The sequence below is a fragment of the Chelonia mydas genome, chromosome 6, assembly GCF_015237465.2.
Source record: "Chelonia mydas isolate rCheMyd1 chromosome 6, rCheMyd1.pri.v2, whole genome shotgun sequence".
NCBI classification, from domain to species: domain Eukaryota; kingdom Metazoa; phylum Chordata; order Testudines; family Cheloniidae; genus Chelonia; species Chelonia mydas.
In genome coordinates this window covers 68,684,851-68,701,878 of record NC_051246.2, presented here as the reverse complement: position 1 = coordinate 68,701,878, position 17,028 = coordinate 68,684,851, and the positions used below count along the sequence as shown (strand labels likewise).

Genomic DNA, 17,028 nt, shown 5'->3' with positions numbered 1-17,028 from the left:
TGGGGGGGAAAATCCCTTCCTGACCTCTGTCAGTGGACAGTTGAAATCCTGAAGCATGAGCTTTAGGAAAATAAGACGTAAACTGGAAGTGAGCCCCCGGCTACTGAGTCCTGCCCCCTACCATCACAAGCAACCCCATAATTCAATTGCACTCATACATTTGTCCAATTCTCTCTTAAAACTAACCAAGTTGATTGCCCCCATAAGCTCGGGCTTTAAGAAAAACACGAACCTGTTTAGCCAAACCCAGCGTTTTAAAAAATGTGTTTTGAACTGGAGCCCTGTGGAATTTGAAGGTTAATTTGCCAGGATTTCTGAGATCCTTTTCTTTTGGTTTTAAACCACATGTGTTCGGTGGAGCCTAGGTCTTTTCCGCACAAAAACTCAGTGGTCTGATGAAAAATGTTTTTTTTATCTGATTTAGTTAAACTGATGTGGACACTCTTAAACCATTTTTAAAATGTCTTGTATTGATTTAGTTAAGTAGGTATAAATCTGTATGTAGACAAAGCCTCTGTTGAAAACACCATCACATTTAATTGAAATGACAAACTGCCCCTGATTTAGATACAGACCAGTGAATATGACGTGAACAGACCTGTTCAGTCAACAGTTCATGAAATTTTTGGGAATCCTGGTGTGAGTTTGGTGTTTTGTGGATTTACAATTTTTTTCTGTTTTGTTTCTCTTCCCTGGTTGCTGTGCAAAAGAAAAATGACAGGGAATACTGGCTAAGGCTCTGATTTTGCCTGTGGGTCCATTAGCAGAGGTACTCCATTTATTTGGGATTCTGTATGGACACAGTGATTGCTAGCAGATTCCAGTGCAGGATCAGGGTCTAACTGATTATATGAGGAAAGGGTGACATTTACTGTATGCAAAGTGCTGCGAAAGGCACAAAGCACACAAGCTAAAGAAAGAGAGAATGCTTTTCCCCCTCTAATTTCTTTCTGTTATAGAAATCCTAAGAGTTATTTATAAAAATCAAATAAGTGTAGGTAAAAAATTTTAGAGTAAGAAATAGAATGTTTAAGCTGACAGTGTTTCTTTAAAAGAAAAAAAAAGTAAAACACTTAGGATTGCTCAGTATCAACACAACCTCTCCACGTGTTAAGGGAGAGCAGGACATTGCACACCAGACTTGCCCAATTGAACAGGATGTTCAGAAGAGCCTCAGAACTCTGTGCCTTGGTATGTAATGTACTTAAAATGAAAATGTTTTGTACAATTCGCTTGTCACCCTAACTGAAAATATTTGGGGAAGGCTATTGTCACCAAAGTCATCAAATTAACGTGACAGCAAAGAGGAAAAGGGAGAAATGTACATAGTGTGTGCTCTTTAATTAAAAATGATTTCTAACCTGCCTGCAGCCCAAAAAGGACCAGACGGGGCTATCATTCCCAACAACTACTGTGACTTCTGCCTTGGAGGCTCCAGTATGAACAAAAAAAGTGGCTGTCCAGAGGAGCTTGTGTCATGCTCAGACTGTGGACGCTCGGGTAGGTGACTCCTCCTTGCAACTTTCTAAGATGAACAATTTAGCGTGATTCCCTTTTTGCTCTTTCTGATGTTTTGGGGTAGTTTGCTTATTGTTTGTGGGGAAGGATGGTTGTCAAAGTTTCTGTTCTGCTAATGGGCTAACAAGACAATTATGATATAATCTATGTATCTATCTATATAATGCTATATTGTATTTATTGGCTGCCATGAACATAAGTACTCATACTTGTTCTTATTTAAATGGAGGGAGAAAATCCTATGACAATGTTAAAGGATGGGCTCTGTCTTCAAATCCCGTAATTACAAATGTAAATTACTTTCAAGATTTATGAAAGTTGCATGACGAGCATTTCCATTGATTACACATTTCATGCATTTCTTCATCCAAAAAAGAAAGAGGGGGGAAATTACAGGGTAGGAATGGCAGTAGCTGTCAAGAATTATTCTCTTACAAGATGACTATCATTAATTCTGTTTAAAGAGGTTTTTATTTATCTGTTTTCTTCCTGTGTCTCTTTTTAAATTTAGGAAGTTGCATCTTTCCCCATCCTGAGCTGTCTTTATTTCTGGGTTATTGGTTGTTTTTTCTTTTTTGTTTTTGTCCCAGCTGAGCTGTTATTTTTGGCTGTGGAAGGGAGTGGGGTCTCTAACAACAGCATATTCCATCTCCAATTCAAATTTCCCAATTGTTGTGATTTTTTGGAAAGGGGGGAGAAAGGCCATGGATTATAAATCTGAAAACAAAAGAAAACTTTGAAATTTGAAACCTTCAGAATTGCTGCTACTTCTGCTCTTTATTCACTGGAAAGTGTGTGTTGTATAATTGCTGATATATAATGCAGAGTGTTCTGGGACTGAAATAACAGCCTGCTCATGCTCCCATTGAAATTAATATCAAAATTCCTATCAAATTCAAAGGGAGCAGGACTGGGCCCTAGATGGCAAATGTCCTCTACAGTTGTTCTGACCTTTGAAGATATCCTGAGTTGAAAACAATTACTTATTGCTGGACCAGTGGCAACCCTTGGTCTTCTAAGGGGCTTTGCTACAAGTGCTCTGCAGACACTAACATGAGTCTTTTTGTGTTTGCTTCATTATAAAGGAGAAGAAGCTTACACTGTCTACACTGCCACACTGGAGAATGACTCCCGTTTTCCCCTTTTACCTTGGGTGTTATTTCCTAGCCTCACTCATTTCAGTGTTGCCCCAATCTTGCACAATGACAGGGATCCAAATGTTCTGTCACGTAGCTATTTGTTACTGTAATTTCATATTTAACTTCAGAACATGACTGAGATACACTAGTTTGTTGGTGTCCTTGTTGTATTGCAAAGTAGATTATCAGGCCCCATGTAGCTGTTGTATCCTATCTGTGGACAAGCCCCCCAGAACAATTCCATTAAACACTTTTAACAAATTCTCATCCACCTGAGTCATTTACAAGGGTTCTCCATCTGTGTGATAGATGTATGATGAGAATGCCTAAAGTGCAACTATACATAGATTTTTTTAAGCTATAATATTAATGACTGGTGGCTGCCGTCTTTACTTTTCTTGGTGATGAAAGACAAACGGAGGAGAGGCCATGTGCATTCTTTTGTTTCCTCCCAGTGTTCAGTCAGTCAAATCACATCCCTATGAAGTGATTATTTTACTTACCGATTCTTTTATTATATTCATTTCCTTTTGGGGTACAGGATTTGATTCTAAGTCTGTTTCTTAGGAAATACAGTATAATTGCAACAGAGCTGCTTCCTTCAGCTTAAGGGACCAAGCAATTGGTGTATCATCATGTTAGTTAGTGCTTCTGAATAGCACCACAAACCTCCCGGCCCTACCAAACATGAGGCTTTCATTTTCCTAGGGCTCAAGGGCCATATTTTCTCCTGCATTTCTTGAAGTGGGATTCTGACATCTGTACTGCAAATTACATATCACATTTGATTCAGAAAAAAGTTCAGTTTTACAGATTTCAGTATTTAACTTCTCTTTTTAAAGCTTTCTTGTTGTTGTTTGTTGCTCCTGATGTCTGTGCTGAGAATTTCTTACCCTATATGGAAAAAATGGACTGAAAGACTTCCTAAACTTTCAAGTGTCCCCCAAAGCAGATCATTCTTTATTCTGGCATTTTTAGTGGCTAGATGGTGTAGATTCATTTTTGTTTTTCACAAGAGACTCCATAGAATTTCTAACCTGGAATATACTAATTTAATGAATATTTAGTCTTTAAAATGTTTTTCACTTTGTCTTCAAAGGAGCTACTTTAGGGCAGGGACAGGAAGAGATTGGGATGAGAATTTTTTAAAAACCTATCCCATTGCAATACTGATGAAATACCTAGTAAGTTGTTATTCTACAGCAGTAAATTCATGACAGTTGATGCCAATCTGAAGGACAATCGTGCTTAAATCTAACAGCTTCTAATTATTTATGTGGTCTAAAAATCTTTTAAAACTGATCAAAGTAATCAAGAGAGAATAGTTTTAATGTCTCTTGAAGAGAGGAAAACAACATTAACCCTTTCGCTGCCATACCTACGGGCATCTGTGTTATTGTAGGTTTTTTTCATTAAAAGAAAAACCAACCCCTTTTTACCTTTTCTTACTGCTATTCTACTGTCCTATGTTGTTGTTGATTTGTGGACACACACACCTACCAGGTTGATAGTCTGCATTGTTTGATAATTATGATGATTTAAAAAATAATGATGATGCCTGTTGCTTAACCCATGTGCTGATATATTCATCATACATGTCAGCTCATTTGGGAAGAGAAGGCAGGAAGGAGGAAGCAGCGCCAGCACGCACTACGGAGGACTTGTTCGGTTCCACATCGGAAAGCGACACCTCGACCTTTCACGGCTTTGATGAGGATGATGCGGAAGAGCCTCTCTTGAGCCGAGGAGGCGGCCATGGTAGCAGCTCTCCCTCCACAAATAAAAAGGGTGGCTGCTAAAATAACTAAACAGACACAGAAACTCTTTGAGCGATTTTCTATCCTTTTTACTACTATGATTATTATTACTACTTTTTTTTTTTTTTTAATTTTAGATCCCTTTTTTCCCCTTTGGGTGTGTACACTGAAAGCACAAACTTATAAAACCTAGACAACTACTTCAAAGAGACAGAAAGTTTTGATTCACTTTTTATTTTTCATTTTAATTTGTTTCCTTTCTCCTCCCCCCTCTTTCTCTCTGGAAACCTGAAATGTGGATTTAGTATTTTTTTTAATAATGAGCAGAGTTGATTTTCTCATCTTTTAATATATATCAGCAAACCACAAAAATACAAATGGGTTGGAGAGCAGAAACCCAACCCAAATAATTTTTTTTAATTATTATTATTATTATTATTTATATATTCTATATATTATTAGAAAAAAGACTTTTTAAATAAAAAATTACAAAAAACAAAAAAGCAATGGACGTCTACTTGATACTAGAACTGTTTCTAGAAAAACCACTGTGGGGTGGATTGTTTGAGATGACAATGAAGCCCTTGGTTTGATGACTTCTGCAATGTGAGATTTTGCACTTACTGTAGCGCGTGGAATTTGTGACTCCCCCTCGCGTACTTCTGTACCACTCACCTTTAGCAGCTTGAAAACGCAAGCAGCTCTGAAGACCATGACATTGAGGAACACATTTCCATCATTCCTCTGGACACCTCTGCACTCGTAAGAGATCTCCTCCTCCCCGCCCCCACCTTTTCATCTCCTCCTCACTCCGTGCGGCTTTTTTTCTTTTTTTTTTTTTTTCTCTTCTTCACCTTTCACCTCATGGAGAGCAATTTCCAAGCACAGGGATGGAATATAAATGGCAAGTCACAGGCTCTGCAAAGACAAAACAGCTGGAGGAATGAATCATGGAAGAAATTAAAAGGAAAAATACCTCACCTAAATTTTTCTTTCTTTTTTTTTTTAAATTCACACACACATTTTGTTGCCCACATTTTTCTCTGTCTGTAGTGTCTTGTGAGGCACTTTGTGTTGTTTTTCAATAGCTTCTCTTGAAATAAACCAAAGCAATACTCACTAAAGTCCTGAGGGCAATGGAGAAGAGAGTGATTCCCTCCCAGCGGCTGTCCCAGGACCGAGGAGCCATTTGGCAGATTTGAAAGGTATGTCCCAACAGAAATGTTTTTCAGCCACTGTGAACCCTCTGTGCTATGGATTTTCAACAAACCATTTACTGTTTTATTATAGCAGTAAGTCCTTTAAAGTAAACTGTGTGATTGTGTTATGTACAGCAGGCCAGACCCTGTTCCCTATTAATTCAATGGGAGTTTTGTCCGAGCAGGCTTTGGCTCAATACGTATAACCAGGAATAAAGCATACCCAGACATTAAGCGTGTAGGTTCCACCCTGCAGTCCTAATGCAAGCAATGCTCTCATTGTAAGGACTGCAGGATTAGGGGTAAGGATATATTTTTGGCATTTTATAGTGCCAACATAAACCATAAAGGTGAGATCCTGACCCCACTGAAGTCAATGACAGCATTTCCATTGTCTTCAGTGGAGCCAGAGTTTCACACCAAGAAGGAAGCTTGAGTGGTGTGTTCATGTTACCAGAACTCATAATAGAAACACATCCATGCACTGTAGACTTTGGGTGTACATTGTTCTAGTTCTTGAGTAAATCATGTCCAAAAAGGGCTGGTTATTTCCATTACTCTCTTTCTTTTGCTGGGGCAGCATAGCACAGTTTGTAACAGGTATTTTATGGCTCCTTCAGTCTTTTTGCCACAGTCCAGTGTTAAAATAAACTCTAATCCTTATTTTATTATTAGACATCTGGGTGTGATGCTTCTGTGCATCTTTATAGTTGACATCAGAAATGAAATAACTAATGGCCAGAATCTGCCATCAGATATGCAGATGTAAATCCGGAGTGATGCCATTGACTTCTGGATTCCATTAAGAATCTGCCCTTTTTGTAGAAAATAATGCTGCATAAAATTCCAAAATAAATGTGTATTTTTATATATAGTATATATTAATGCATGTGTGACACAAAGAGAATCTCCTTTAAGGCATCCCCATGTTAGTAATCTTTTCCTGTTGTTATTCTACTGGGCTATGTTCCCACTGCTGTGTCAAGTCATATTATAATCGATCAAATGTCAGATCAATGGTATTTTGACTTAACCATGTCAATGAAACATGAACTTTAACATTCACTCTTTCCACAATCATTGTTTTGTTTGAACAAATACATGGAATAGATTTCTAATATTTTGTTTCTACAGTCTGCAGTTTGTGAAGCTCTTCTGTGTTTATTAAAAGCTTAAATTCTATCTTGCTTCTGATGGCGAGCCGCAAGAACATAGCTGTCTGATTATCTCAAATCCCTGAAAGAATAATAGCCTTGTAGTCATTGTTTTGCTTATCTGTTATTTTATTCATATATATATAAGAATCCAGATATTATAATGTGAAGACTGAAGGAATGGAAGTCAGGGTGGAGGATAGCATGGAATGGAGTCCACAGTTGAATAGACACATAGGCCACATTATTTTCTTACTGACCCTAATGTGAATCCAGAGTAATACCAATAAAGTCAGTGGAGTTCCTTTGGATTTGTGTCAATGTAGCTGAGAGCAGAATCTGGTCCAGTAGTTCTGAAGACTTAAAAGGATGCTATGAACTTGAAATCTAATATATTTCAAAAAATGAGTTTAAAGTACTTTTTCGCACTACACCTGCCCTTCTCCCCGTCCACTCCAGCTAATGTTTATGGATTTTCAGTCACATTTGTAACTTTGTATTTTAAACATGTTTTTCTCACTCCTGTTGCGGTGTTAAAGGCCACACAAGCAACAGAGGACACTGCCTATACAAAGGAAGCAGTAGAACTGATTATTCACAAAGTGCTGTCAAATGCACAAAGTAAACAAACTAAAAAAAATAGAGAAGAAAATGTTATTTCTTATCTCCTTCTGCTACAGTTATCATACTATAGGGCAATGGTGCCAAACTTTTCTTGTTGCACCCCCCTCCCCCCGTTACTGCACAGCCAGGGCTTCCTCAGTAGAGGAACCTAGGTTGAACGTGGAGCAGGGGCAGAACTGGGAATGGCGGAGGAGCTGGGGCTAGAGGCTGAGCTGGCCTGGGGGCGGAGCAGGGGTGAGGAGCAGCTGCAGCTGGGGCTGGATCTGGGCTGGGGGTGGAGCAGGGGGCAGAGTGGAGTTACAGCTGGGGTCAGAGCTGGTTGTGTGGCTGGATGGCACCTCCTCCCCATCCTACTGTGAGGGCTGGGCCTGGCCCTGCCATGTGCCCCCCTGAACGTTCCTCTGTGCCCCCTGAGGCAGTTTGGGGACCACTGCCATAGTGGCTATTTTGAATTATACTAGCCTCAAAAAAATTTCAGACAGAATTGTGATTTTTTAAAAATTTGACTGTGTTTCTTTAAATAAATAGAGATCCCAAAAAAGGGTAGAGTATATTTTGAAGGAGAAAAGATTCATGGGAGTCATGTGGAAGATGGGTTAACAAGGGAAAAGGAAATGCTGGAACTTTGTCCTTTTTCGTTCATTTGTTTGGGTTTTAGTGTCTAAGTGTAAATTGTTCAGGGTAGAGATTTTGTCTTTGTCTGTGTGAGCAGGGCCTAGCACATTACAGGCCCTACTGAAATACAAATGATAATCAAATATTAATAATGCATTAAATAATGACTTACTTTCATTAATAAAGTTCTGATGATCATATATGTCAATTTGTGCCCATAGCCATTAGGTGCCAACCTTAATGGCAACGGAGCAGGGGCAAGGCTCTCAGTAAGAGTGCACTTGCATAAAAATATGCCAGCCAACATTTATTTTCAGTAGTGTACAAAATCCCCAGTAGCTATATTTTGTGTGTGTGTGTGTGTGTGTGTGTGTGTGTGTTTACACCCACTCCTTGGGTTGATCTGGCCCTGACAGACGAAGGAAGAAAGGATAAATGTATTGTGGAGGAGAGCACTGTAGTCCATGGGACTTCTTCAGATGTGCTCACTGTGGTAAGATAACAAAGGCGAGGAGAGAGCTGCAGCTCAGGGTTTAATAGGACAGGCTGAGCAGTGTGGGAGTGTAGTGTAGGAGTGGAGCATGAAGGAGAAGCTGGAGTTGAAGGCTGTGGTCATGGAGTCAATATGCAGAGTGCAGGGCAGTCAAGGAAGGGAGGAGAGAGTTGAGAGCAGTAGAGGAATCTGAGAGATCGCTGGAGATTGAATGTCACAGACAGTGATGCTGAAAAAAAGGTGTGATAACAGACAGGAAACGAAAATGTAGTGGTGGGAGAGGAAACAGTGCCTTGTGAAAACAAGCCTGGGAGAGTGACCATAATTGCGACTATGGAAGTGATCATTGGAATAGAAGTTAAATACACCCAGGAGTGTTGAATGGCATTGAGGCATGGGATTGAGAATAGGGGAAGAGAGTTGGCCATAGAGGTCAGAGATGAAAGCATAAGCAAGTCCACAGGGGTGCTAATTGATACTCTCGTAGGAGTGGGGAGAGGAGAGTTGGATCACATGCAGTTTTGAAGATAGAGAATATGTGAGAGGAGCTGTGATTAGCTAGAGGAAAAAGGAGGTCCCTGACACCACCAGCACCATGGACTTCTCAGTAGGCGTGGGGGAGTTGCACAGTCCTAGTCATGTATCCCAAGAAAAACAAGCCACTGACCAAGCCAAGAAGGCATAAAGAGAGTTTCTGGACTTGAATTCCAGGTCATAAATTGGGGGTGGGGGAGGAAATAATTTCTTAAGCCCCAAGGGAAATGTTGCACTCTACAACCTCAGGGTATGTCTACACAACATTTTGGAGCGAACTCCCCAGCCTGGGTCAACAGACTTGGGCTAGCAGGGCTCTAAAAGTAGCTGTATAGACCGTTCTTTGAAGTTGCGGCTCAGGCTGGAGCTCAGGCTCCATTGTTTCTCAGGTTTTATGTTCAGGCTTTTGTATGTTCCCTTAATAATGTGGGGGCACTTTCCCAAGCACCTCCCAACTCCTGCATACCAAAGGGCCTCAGAACACTTGCAGGAAGAACCACCGCTTCTTGATCCAACCCCTGCAAGCAGGTGGGGAATTAACATGGGCCTAGCTGATACAATGGCTACGAGATAAATATGAAGCATGAGCTTTATTTGGGCAAGTGGCAAAGAAGGGATGGAAATGAAATTAGCTCATATTTTCCTCCCTCTCCCTTCCTTAATGATTTTATGACTTGTATTTTTATTCTTTGTATATCTAATGCAGTTCAGAATGAAGCAACGAAGGTAGGATTACTTACAACAAACTAAATATCGCCTAATGAAACAAATGAGCAGCTCACATTAACTAGTGTCTCCTGTGTTCTGCTGCCACAGAAATCAGAGTTTCACCATTAGCTTCAATAGGATCAGCAGTCGGCTTTCTGGGTTAGTTTCTGCTACTGCAGTCAAACCGCACTGTAAATACACTAGTTAATGTGAGATGCTCATTTGTTTCTGGATGCGGTATTTAGTTTGTCATAAGTAACCCCCTCCATGTTGTTTTGTCTTTAAGCTTTTACATTAGTTTCTCATTTTGAGTTCAAATTTGCCATTTTATAGCTCTCTACTTTGGTTCTTGGTTGGAGACAGAGGCTCAGATTGCTGCCTGCTGATGCGTGGAACACATCAGAGCTGCATCCAGACAGTGGCTGAGCCCCGCCGGTTCTGGGACACCATCTGTTATGAATACATTCTCCCCCTGCTGTTGTCCCATAATTTGGTGAATTGTTTTCATGACCATTAGAGATGGTCTCTAAACACAATCTCTGATCTAAACACCCCCAAACTCTGAGTGTTCAAAATGTGGATTCTGATCCAAATTATTTGGCCTAGGCTCATTGCTAATGGCAATCAATTTTGCTTAGCCTACTCCTCAGGCAAATGTCTTATTGACTCAGCCGGGAATTTTGCTTAAATAAGATCTGCCCAGTATGTGTTTTACTGTAACATAAATTGATGCTTTCAATAAGCCCTATTCCTCCTTTTTTTTTGTATTTATTTGTAGGCTTCTAATTATTCATGTGTGTGTAAAATATATATTTCATAGGGAAAAAACTTTTGAAATGTTTTAGAGTTCAAACAACTGAGTTGGCACTATTATTCATATCCCTCTATCTTTAGTATCATGAAAAAGAAGAGAAATTATAATATAATTTTGAAACTTCAGGTTTCATGATTTTAAGGCCTGATATCTCATAATTTACTGAAACTAGAAATGAGTGGTGTGTCCAGAAGGAAAGGGGAACTCCCCTGTCTCCCAGCATCTCTTTCTGTCACCAATAGTTTCTGAGGTTTTGACTCTTAAGTTCATCACGGCTCCATGACTGAATACTTCCTGTCCTGGAACCTCTGACCATTGCAGTTTTGGGGGTGAGGGGGATGAGTGGATTTCACATTTTGGGGAAAGAAATATTTTAGTGATAGACTATGGTAGTGGCCATTTGACACTGCTCAGAGGTTTGGAATATAGGAGTTAGTCTCAGGGGAGATGAACTAGTGGGTGAAGTGCAGGTATGATATTCAGTTTTTCACTTGTTCCAGAATTATCACATGGCTGTCACCACCACATCCGTGTGTGAGTTCTAAAATTTGGTTGGCATCACATAACTCCTCAGGGTAGGGAACATGTGTTCCTGCCTTTCATACACATGTGGCTCTATATAAATGATTACAATAACAATTTAAAACAGCTCAGGATCTCATAAGCCAAAGGTCATAACCGCTAGTGAAGAAGCAGTTGTAGGAGATGAGTAATGAGGGGAAATGTAACTACATGTTCACAGTGAAAAAGCTCACAATGTTTGGGGATTTTTTGGGTGTAACCCCTTCACGTCCCATTTAACTTCTCTTGGTATTCATTTAGGACACTCACATTCAATGGAAACTGAGTTTTGCCTAAGTATATTTTAAAAGTTTGAAGTGGAGTGGGAGCCAAACTGGAAGATTTTGCTTTTGTTCTTTTTGAAGAATTGCTTTTTTGTATGTTTGGGTTTTTTTAGTTTTATTTTGTATTGCCTTTCCCTCTGCAGTCTGCCCTGCCCTCATGGACTCCAGCATCCTTCAAGCAAGCCATTTCCGAAGAAGGCCAAGAGAAGCCAGAATGCTTTGATATTTCTCCTCTCCTTGCCCAACCCATCCCAGCTGGCACAGGAGCCTGGACTGTGGAAAGCCTGCTGGCACCTGCTCAGAAGTTTTGGAATGCCCTAAGCTTGTGCAATACAAAGAAAACCTTTTCTTTGTTAAACGTCTTGATTTCACTGTCCTTTATGCGTGTGTGTAAACCCAGGTCAAACTGGAATTGATCTACAATAGAAATGACTGAAAAACAAACCAACACACTGAAAAAAAGACAACTATTTTATTTATTTCAATATTTAAGAGAGAAAAGAAGTGCTCAAGTTGCACAGTATTTTTGTTTAAAATACAGGTTACTTCAAAATTTAAAAGCAATTTTGTGAAGACATGAAAATTTAAAAAAGCACTTAATGTAAAATAAAGACTGAATATTTACTTTAAGGAAAACCTTTTTTTAAATTACGAAAATAAAGATCAACTCTGCTCTCTCTTACTTTAAAGAAGCCATTCATACATGTGCTGGGTATTTTTATTTTTTGCAAATTGGATGTGGTAAGTGAAGATTGTTCTGGTTTACTTCCTCCTAAATTCTTGGTACTGTTTCCCTGTTAGATATTTAAAGCTTATTTGCTTTACTGTGGCAGGCACAAATCTGAACAAATATACTGTTGAAAAAGCAAAGAACAGACCCAAAGGCTGAATTCTTGTTATCGGTTTTTGTGTCCAGGCTGGAAGGAATATTGATGTATCTTTTGTATAGAGTGAAACAAGTTTTGGCTTTACCAGTTCTGGGAAATATTGCGGCTGAAAATAGAGGTAAAAAAAAGGAACAACTCAATTTACAGCAGTGCTACATTTCATTTTAGTAACTCAGCAGCTCATTCTGAGAGCTGCTTGCAATCTAAGGGCCTGAGCGTGCAAGCATTCTGGGTGTGGAATCTCCCAGTGGAAGTCCCCTGCACTCCAAGTGCCAGCGCCGTTGCATAATTGAGCCCTAATTTGGGAACTCCTGGACATCCAAAGGCATGCAGAACTTCTTTTAAGCACCTCAGAAATAAGCAGCTGGGGTGACTCAGGAGGAGGCAAGTGTGAGGTGCCATGTGTAGAACCCTAAATTTAGTTTTATGGAGCGTGTGTGGGAAGGAAGGAGTTCATACATTTATTTTAAACTGTTACTCATCTTCTCAGCCTGGTAAGAGGTATTGATTCATAGATGAATTGAAGGACTTATTTGGTTACCCAGTCCATCTCCAGGGGCCAGTGCAAGATTGTTTCCTACAGTGCTTTGTGCAGTCTTGTTTTGAGTGTCTCAAAGATACAGGACAGCCTAGTCTCCTAAAGAAGGCCTTGGATTTGAACCTGAGGCCTAGTATACACTAGAAAAGGTTTCCCATTATAGCTGCTACTGGTGAAGCTGGTATCAGTTCCCCAAGAAGAATAAGCTATACTGGCAAAAACATCTTTATGCTCATATAACTGGGCTTTTGCCAGTATAGAAATGTTGCAAAACAATCACACTGACATTACTATGCCAGAAAACATTTATAGTGTAGAGCTGGCCTGAGATCCCTTGTCCCGCCTCATCCAGTGAGTCATCTCTGCTTAGTCACTAAATTATTTATTTATCAAAGGCATCTGGGGAGAACCTGTTCTTTTGCCATTGACAAGAAGGTGGTAGAATATGTGATGATAATGAAGGTCCTGACCCTTCATCTTGTTTCTTGCTCACCCAAGACTTCAGTTGACTTCACTGGGAATCTTGGGTATGTTAGGAATGCAGAATCTGGAGGAGTCCCTCCCATTCTTAACACCTAGGACCAAATCTGCAGGTGTAAGCAATGTAACATCACTGGTAGATCCCACTCCAGCTCCCACTGAATTCAATGGCAAAACTTATATCGCCATCAATGGGAGTAGAAGCAGGACACCTTGCCAGTTTTTTTGAAATCTGCAGTTGTTAAACTGCCTTTAAAAATAATCAGGTTTTGTTCTTTTAAACTATAACAAGATGCACAACTGTAATGAAACTTCTCAAACTGTAGGGTCTGGATTTAATTTGTGTAATATTCTTGTTAAATAAAAGTCTCCTTCTGATGCCCCCATTGTATATTTCTCTGTAAATATTACTTTATCAACCAATTCCACAAGATCTTTTTAGTGCATACTATCATCTCTAAAAAGCCCACTGTCAGATATACTTGCTGTACATACACTTTTTTAAGCTCTCTATTGTTACAATATTCTCTTCAAGGCTTAAAATAAAACCTCCTTCTCTATTGATTTTGTTTTCCTTTTCCATTTGGTAAATGATGACTTTTGTCCTTGGGTTTTGTTTTGTATTTGCTAATGAAGCTTGAAATTAACACAGCTTTCTTGTTTTTCTCTGTTGGCTGGATTTTGGGAACAGTGTTTGCTACTTGCTTCTGTGGAGGCAGGCAAAGGAGAGACTAAAATATTGCTTTTGTGTAGGGCCCAAGTAAATAAGAATGATTATTTTTTCCATCGTTTGGCAATAGCATTGGATCTTAAATGTGTATGTATTAATCCCCTTGAAATTAATACAACTCTGTTAAAGTAGGTCAAATGCAGAGTCTAAATTATTTGACACTGCCCCCTTTAGCATAGATTTTAACTGGTTACATCATTTTTTTTTAATTCAGAACTTATCCATCATATTTCTAATGTGCCATCGCTTCAGTATCTAGGTGCCAGTTTCAAGCTTTTGGTTAATTTTGTTGTTTCACAATGTAAACATTAAACCTCTCCTTCCACACACACATTTTGGGGTGGGGTGATGGGGAAGGAACGAGAGAGATGACTGTTTTAGGTCTGCTGGGAGCAGTAGCCTTTTTAGGTAGGTTTTTCTTTGTTTCTTTTTCCTCTGGTAACTGTGCTGTCATTTATCTGAAACTCTGCTGGGTTTCCCTGTCCCCCATCACACGCGCAGCTACCAGAAGAGGTTACAGAAGGCATTTTCAGTGTTCATGTGTGCATGCAATAGTAGCAGTTCTTAAGTGGTCTTCTGATGTTTGGGAACAGAGTCCCTGGAGTAGTGAAACCAAAACTGGGCTGAATGACAAATAACAGATCGCAAAAAGAAGAAAATCCAATAATTCTCTATAGAATCTAATAGGGATGAATCCAGTAGGGCTGTGTAGGAATTACGCTAAAACCCATAGAGAATGAGACTTTCTAGAATGTTTAAATCCTCCAATATAGTAGAGCTAATATCCCTGTAATAATATCCCTGTAATGGAAAGCTTACCATCCTCTGTTCATTTGTATAGCCTCTTTCACATGTGTAATTTTTATTTCAATCACTAGTTTGATTCCTGTCTCCATCGGGGGTGGAGAGGACTTGAAAATGTTGGTGAAAAAAGTTTTGAAGGGAAAGATGCTTTTTAAGCTACCTTTTCTCTCCCCCAATCACTGTAGCTGCCAGGATCCAGTTTGGCCCCTGACAAAATTTAGAGCCACCTAAAGGCTTTTGCAAGATATACCATCTGTAATGGCTGTCAAGGTGCCATTGTGCTGTACTCTGGCCATGCCCCTCCCATTCTTGGCAAATCTCGTACATTGGGGCTAGGAGGGGGCTGAGAGAGATTGGCAGAGAGCTGGTGGAATCTCCCAGCTGGCCTACTAGGGTAGCTCTAAGGCTGCTTAGGGTCACTATAGCAAACTCTAGGATCTGACCCTTAGTACCTTTTAACCCCCCTCGCCCAGCAACTTCCAGTTGCCTCTCTCTGGGCTTCACTCTTGGAGGCACTACCCACCCTCCCCCTTTACCTGAGTGCAGACGCCACAAAACTATTCTTCCAGAGGGATTTTAGACAGCGGATGCTCTTCTTCCCTGCCCCATATCTGGGCAGGGAGGAAGATTTGCCATAGCAAATCCCTGTTCCCCTTCCTAAATCCTTGATCACAGCAGTCTCTGCTCCTCCTCTCCTCAGCTGCAATGTGCCTGCGTCCTAGATCATTTCCAGCTCCCTGATGTGCTGCTGAACAGAGCACGCAGCCAGCAGGAAGATCAGTAAGAAGGTGGACTACCGTACACAGCTGTTGATCCTTGACAAGGAGAGAGGAAAACTGCAGGGAAAAATCCTTCCCTTGTATCTCCCTAGACAATGGGTAGAAGCCCAGTGATTTTTTTCCATTTGCCCTCGCTTTTCTCTTAGACAGGGAACTTTAGCTAGAGGGCAGGCTTAGCCACTAACAAATCAAGGAGAGAACAGATGTTATTACAGGACTCCACTGCTCATATCACTGTACCTTTTCTGTTAAATTGATACAGGCTATCTTTCCCTGCCCTGCTCACCCCCATCATCTCTGCCATTGTGTCCAATAATTGTGGATAAGCAGATGTTAGATATTTCTGCTAAAATGATCAGAAATGAAAGCTGGCATTTAAATTGGCCTTCTTAGACTTTTATTAAGGCCCCATCCATTCCCACCACTATAGAGCTACTGTTTTCGCTTATGCTCAAATAAATTTGTTAGTCTCTAAGGTTCCACAAATCCTCCTTGTCTTTTTGCAGATACAGACTAACATGGCTGCTACTCTGAAACCTGTTTTAGGCTGTTAGCTCTGCATAGAGCTCCCACCTAGAAGGCATTTTTAAACCCATAAGGTCCAGAAACATAATTATACTTAGATGAAAGTTTTAATTCTACAGAAACAATGTAGGATTTAAGGGAGCTCAGGTTCCCTCCAAGCTCCTGAGCAGTGTTACTTCTGATTGCACCCTTGGGTGCCCTGTCTAGAGTAGGAGAGTGTTAGATAAATACATCTCATTTTTCTGCTCTAGAGACGTGCTCCTACTGGTGATAGTGGTGAAAAGAGGGGAGAAGGAAACATTTTCTTTTTCAGTTGCATCTAATCTGCCTCCCCATGTCCACCAGGCTTGTACTGCTCCCAATCAATGTGGCGATTTATCCCGAGGGCTGTATAGCTGAGGGCTGTGATGGCAAAGTCTATGAGCTGTGTGAAAAAGTTGTGGGTTGGTTTGGCCTAAATTAATGTTTTACTAGTATACAGTTTCTGGTTTATTCCCACTGCTTCTCCGTACCTGCAGGAAGTCTTTTTCTGGTTAATATTTTCTTCCTAAAATTGTGAGTCCCAATTATAATCAGAACCATCAAACCAATGGTGTATGAGGGAGCATGTCCCCTACTCCCTCAAACAAAACCTTTAATATTCTTTTGAAGTGACCTAACCTCTCATTCCCCTTTTTGATGCTCCCTGACCAGAAGCCCGAGTCACCAAAACTTCCCTACTCACTAAAGCGTCCCTATTCAGGAAAGCATTGAATTAACTTCAGTGGAGCAGCAGCACCGTTTTCCTGAATTGGGGCTTGTATTTGTTTAAGCTCTCTATTGTTCCCTGGCAAACACTGTAAAATGGGATTTCCTTTGCTCCACCAAATCTGGACATTTAAAACA

The 17,028-nt window shown here is 40.2% G+C and overlaps 1 protein-coding gene across 11 annotated transcripts in view; it reads left to right on the top strand.

Moving 5' to 3' along the window:
* Positions 1-17,028, top strand: part of DPF3 (double PHD fingers 3) — a 225,779-nt gene that overhangs the window by 163,114 nt on the left and 45,637 nt on the right. For 9 of the 11 annotated variants that reach the window (XR_005225503.2, XR_005225502.2, XR_005225499.2 and 6 more), the window contains exon 8: positions 1,372-1,500. Coding sequence is in view for 6 of the 11 variants with exons in the window: in XM_007055736.4 (XP_007055798.2) it covers positions 1,372-1,500 (129 nt within the window). In the remaining 5 variants the exon portion in view is untranslated. Of the gene's footprint in view, positions 1-1,371; positions 1,501-4,259; positions 5,620-11,543; positions 13,866-17,028 lie in introns of those variants that run through there. The other 2 variants (XR_005225504.2, XM_037900329.2) reach the window with 2 other exon arrangements.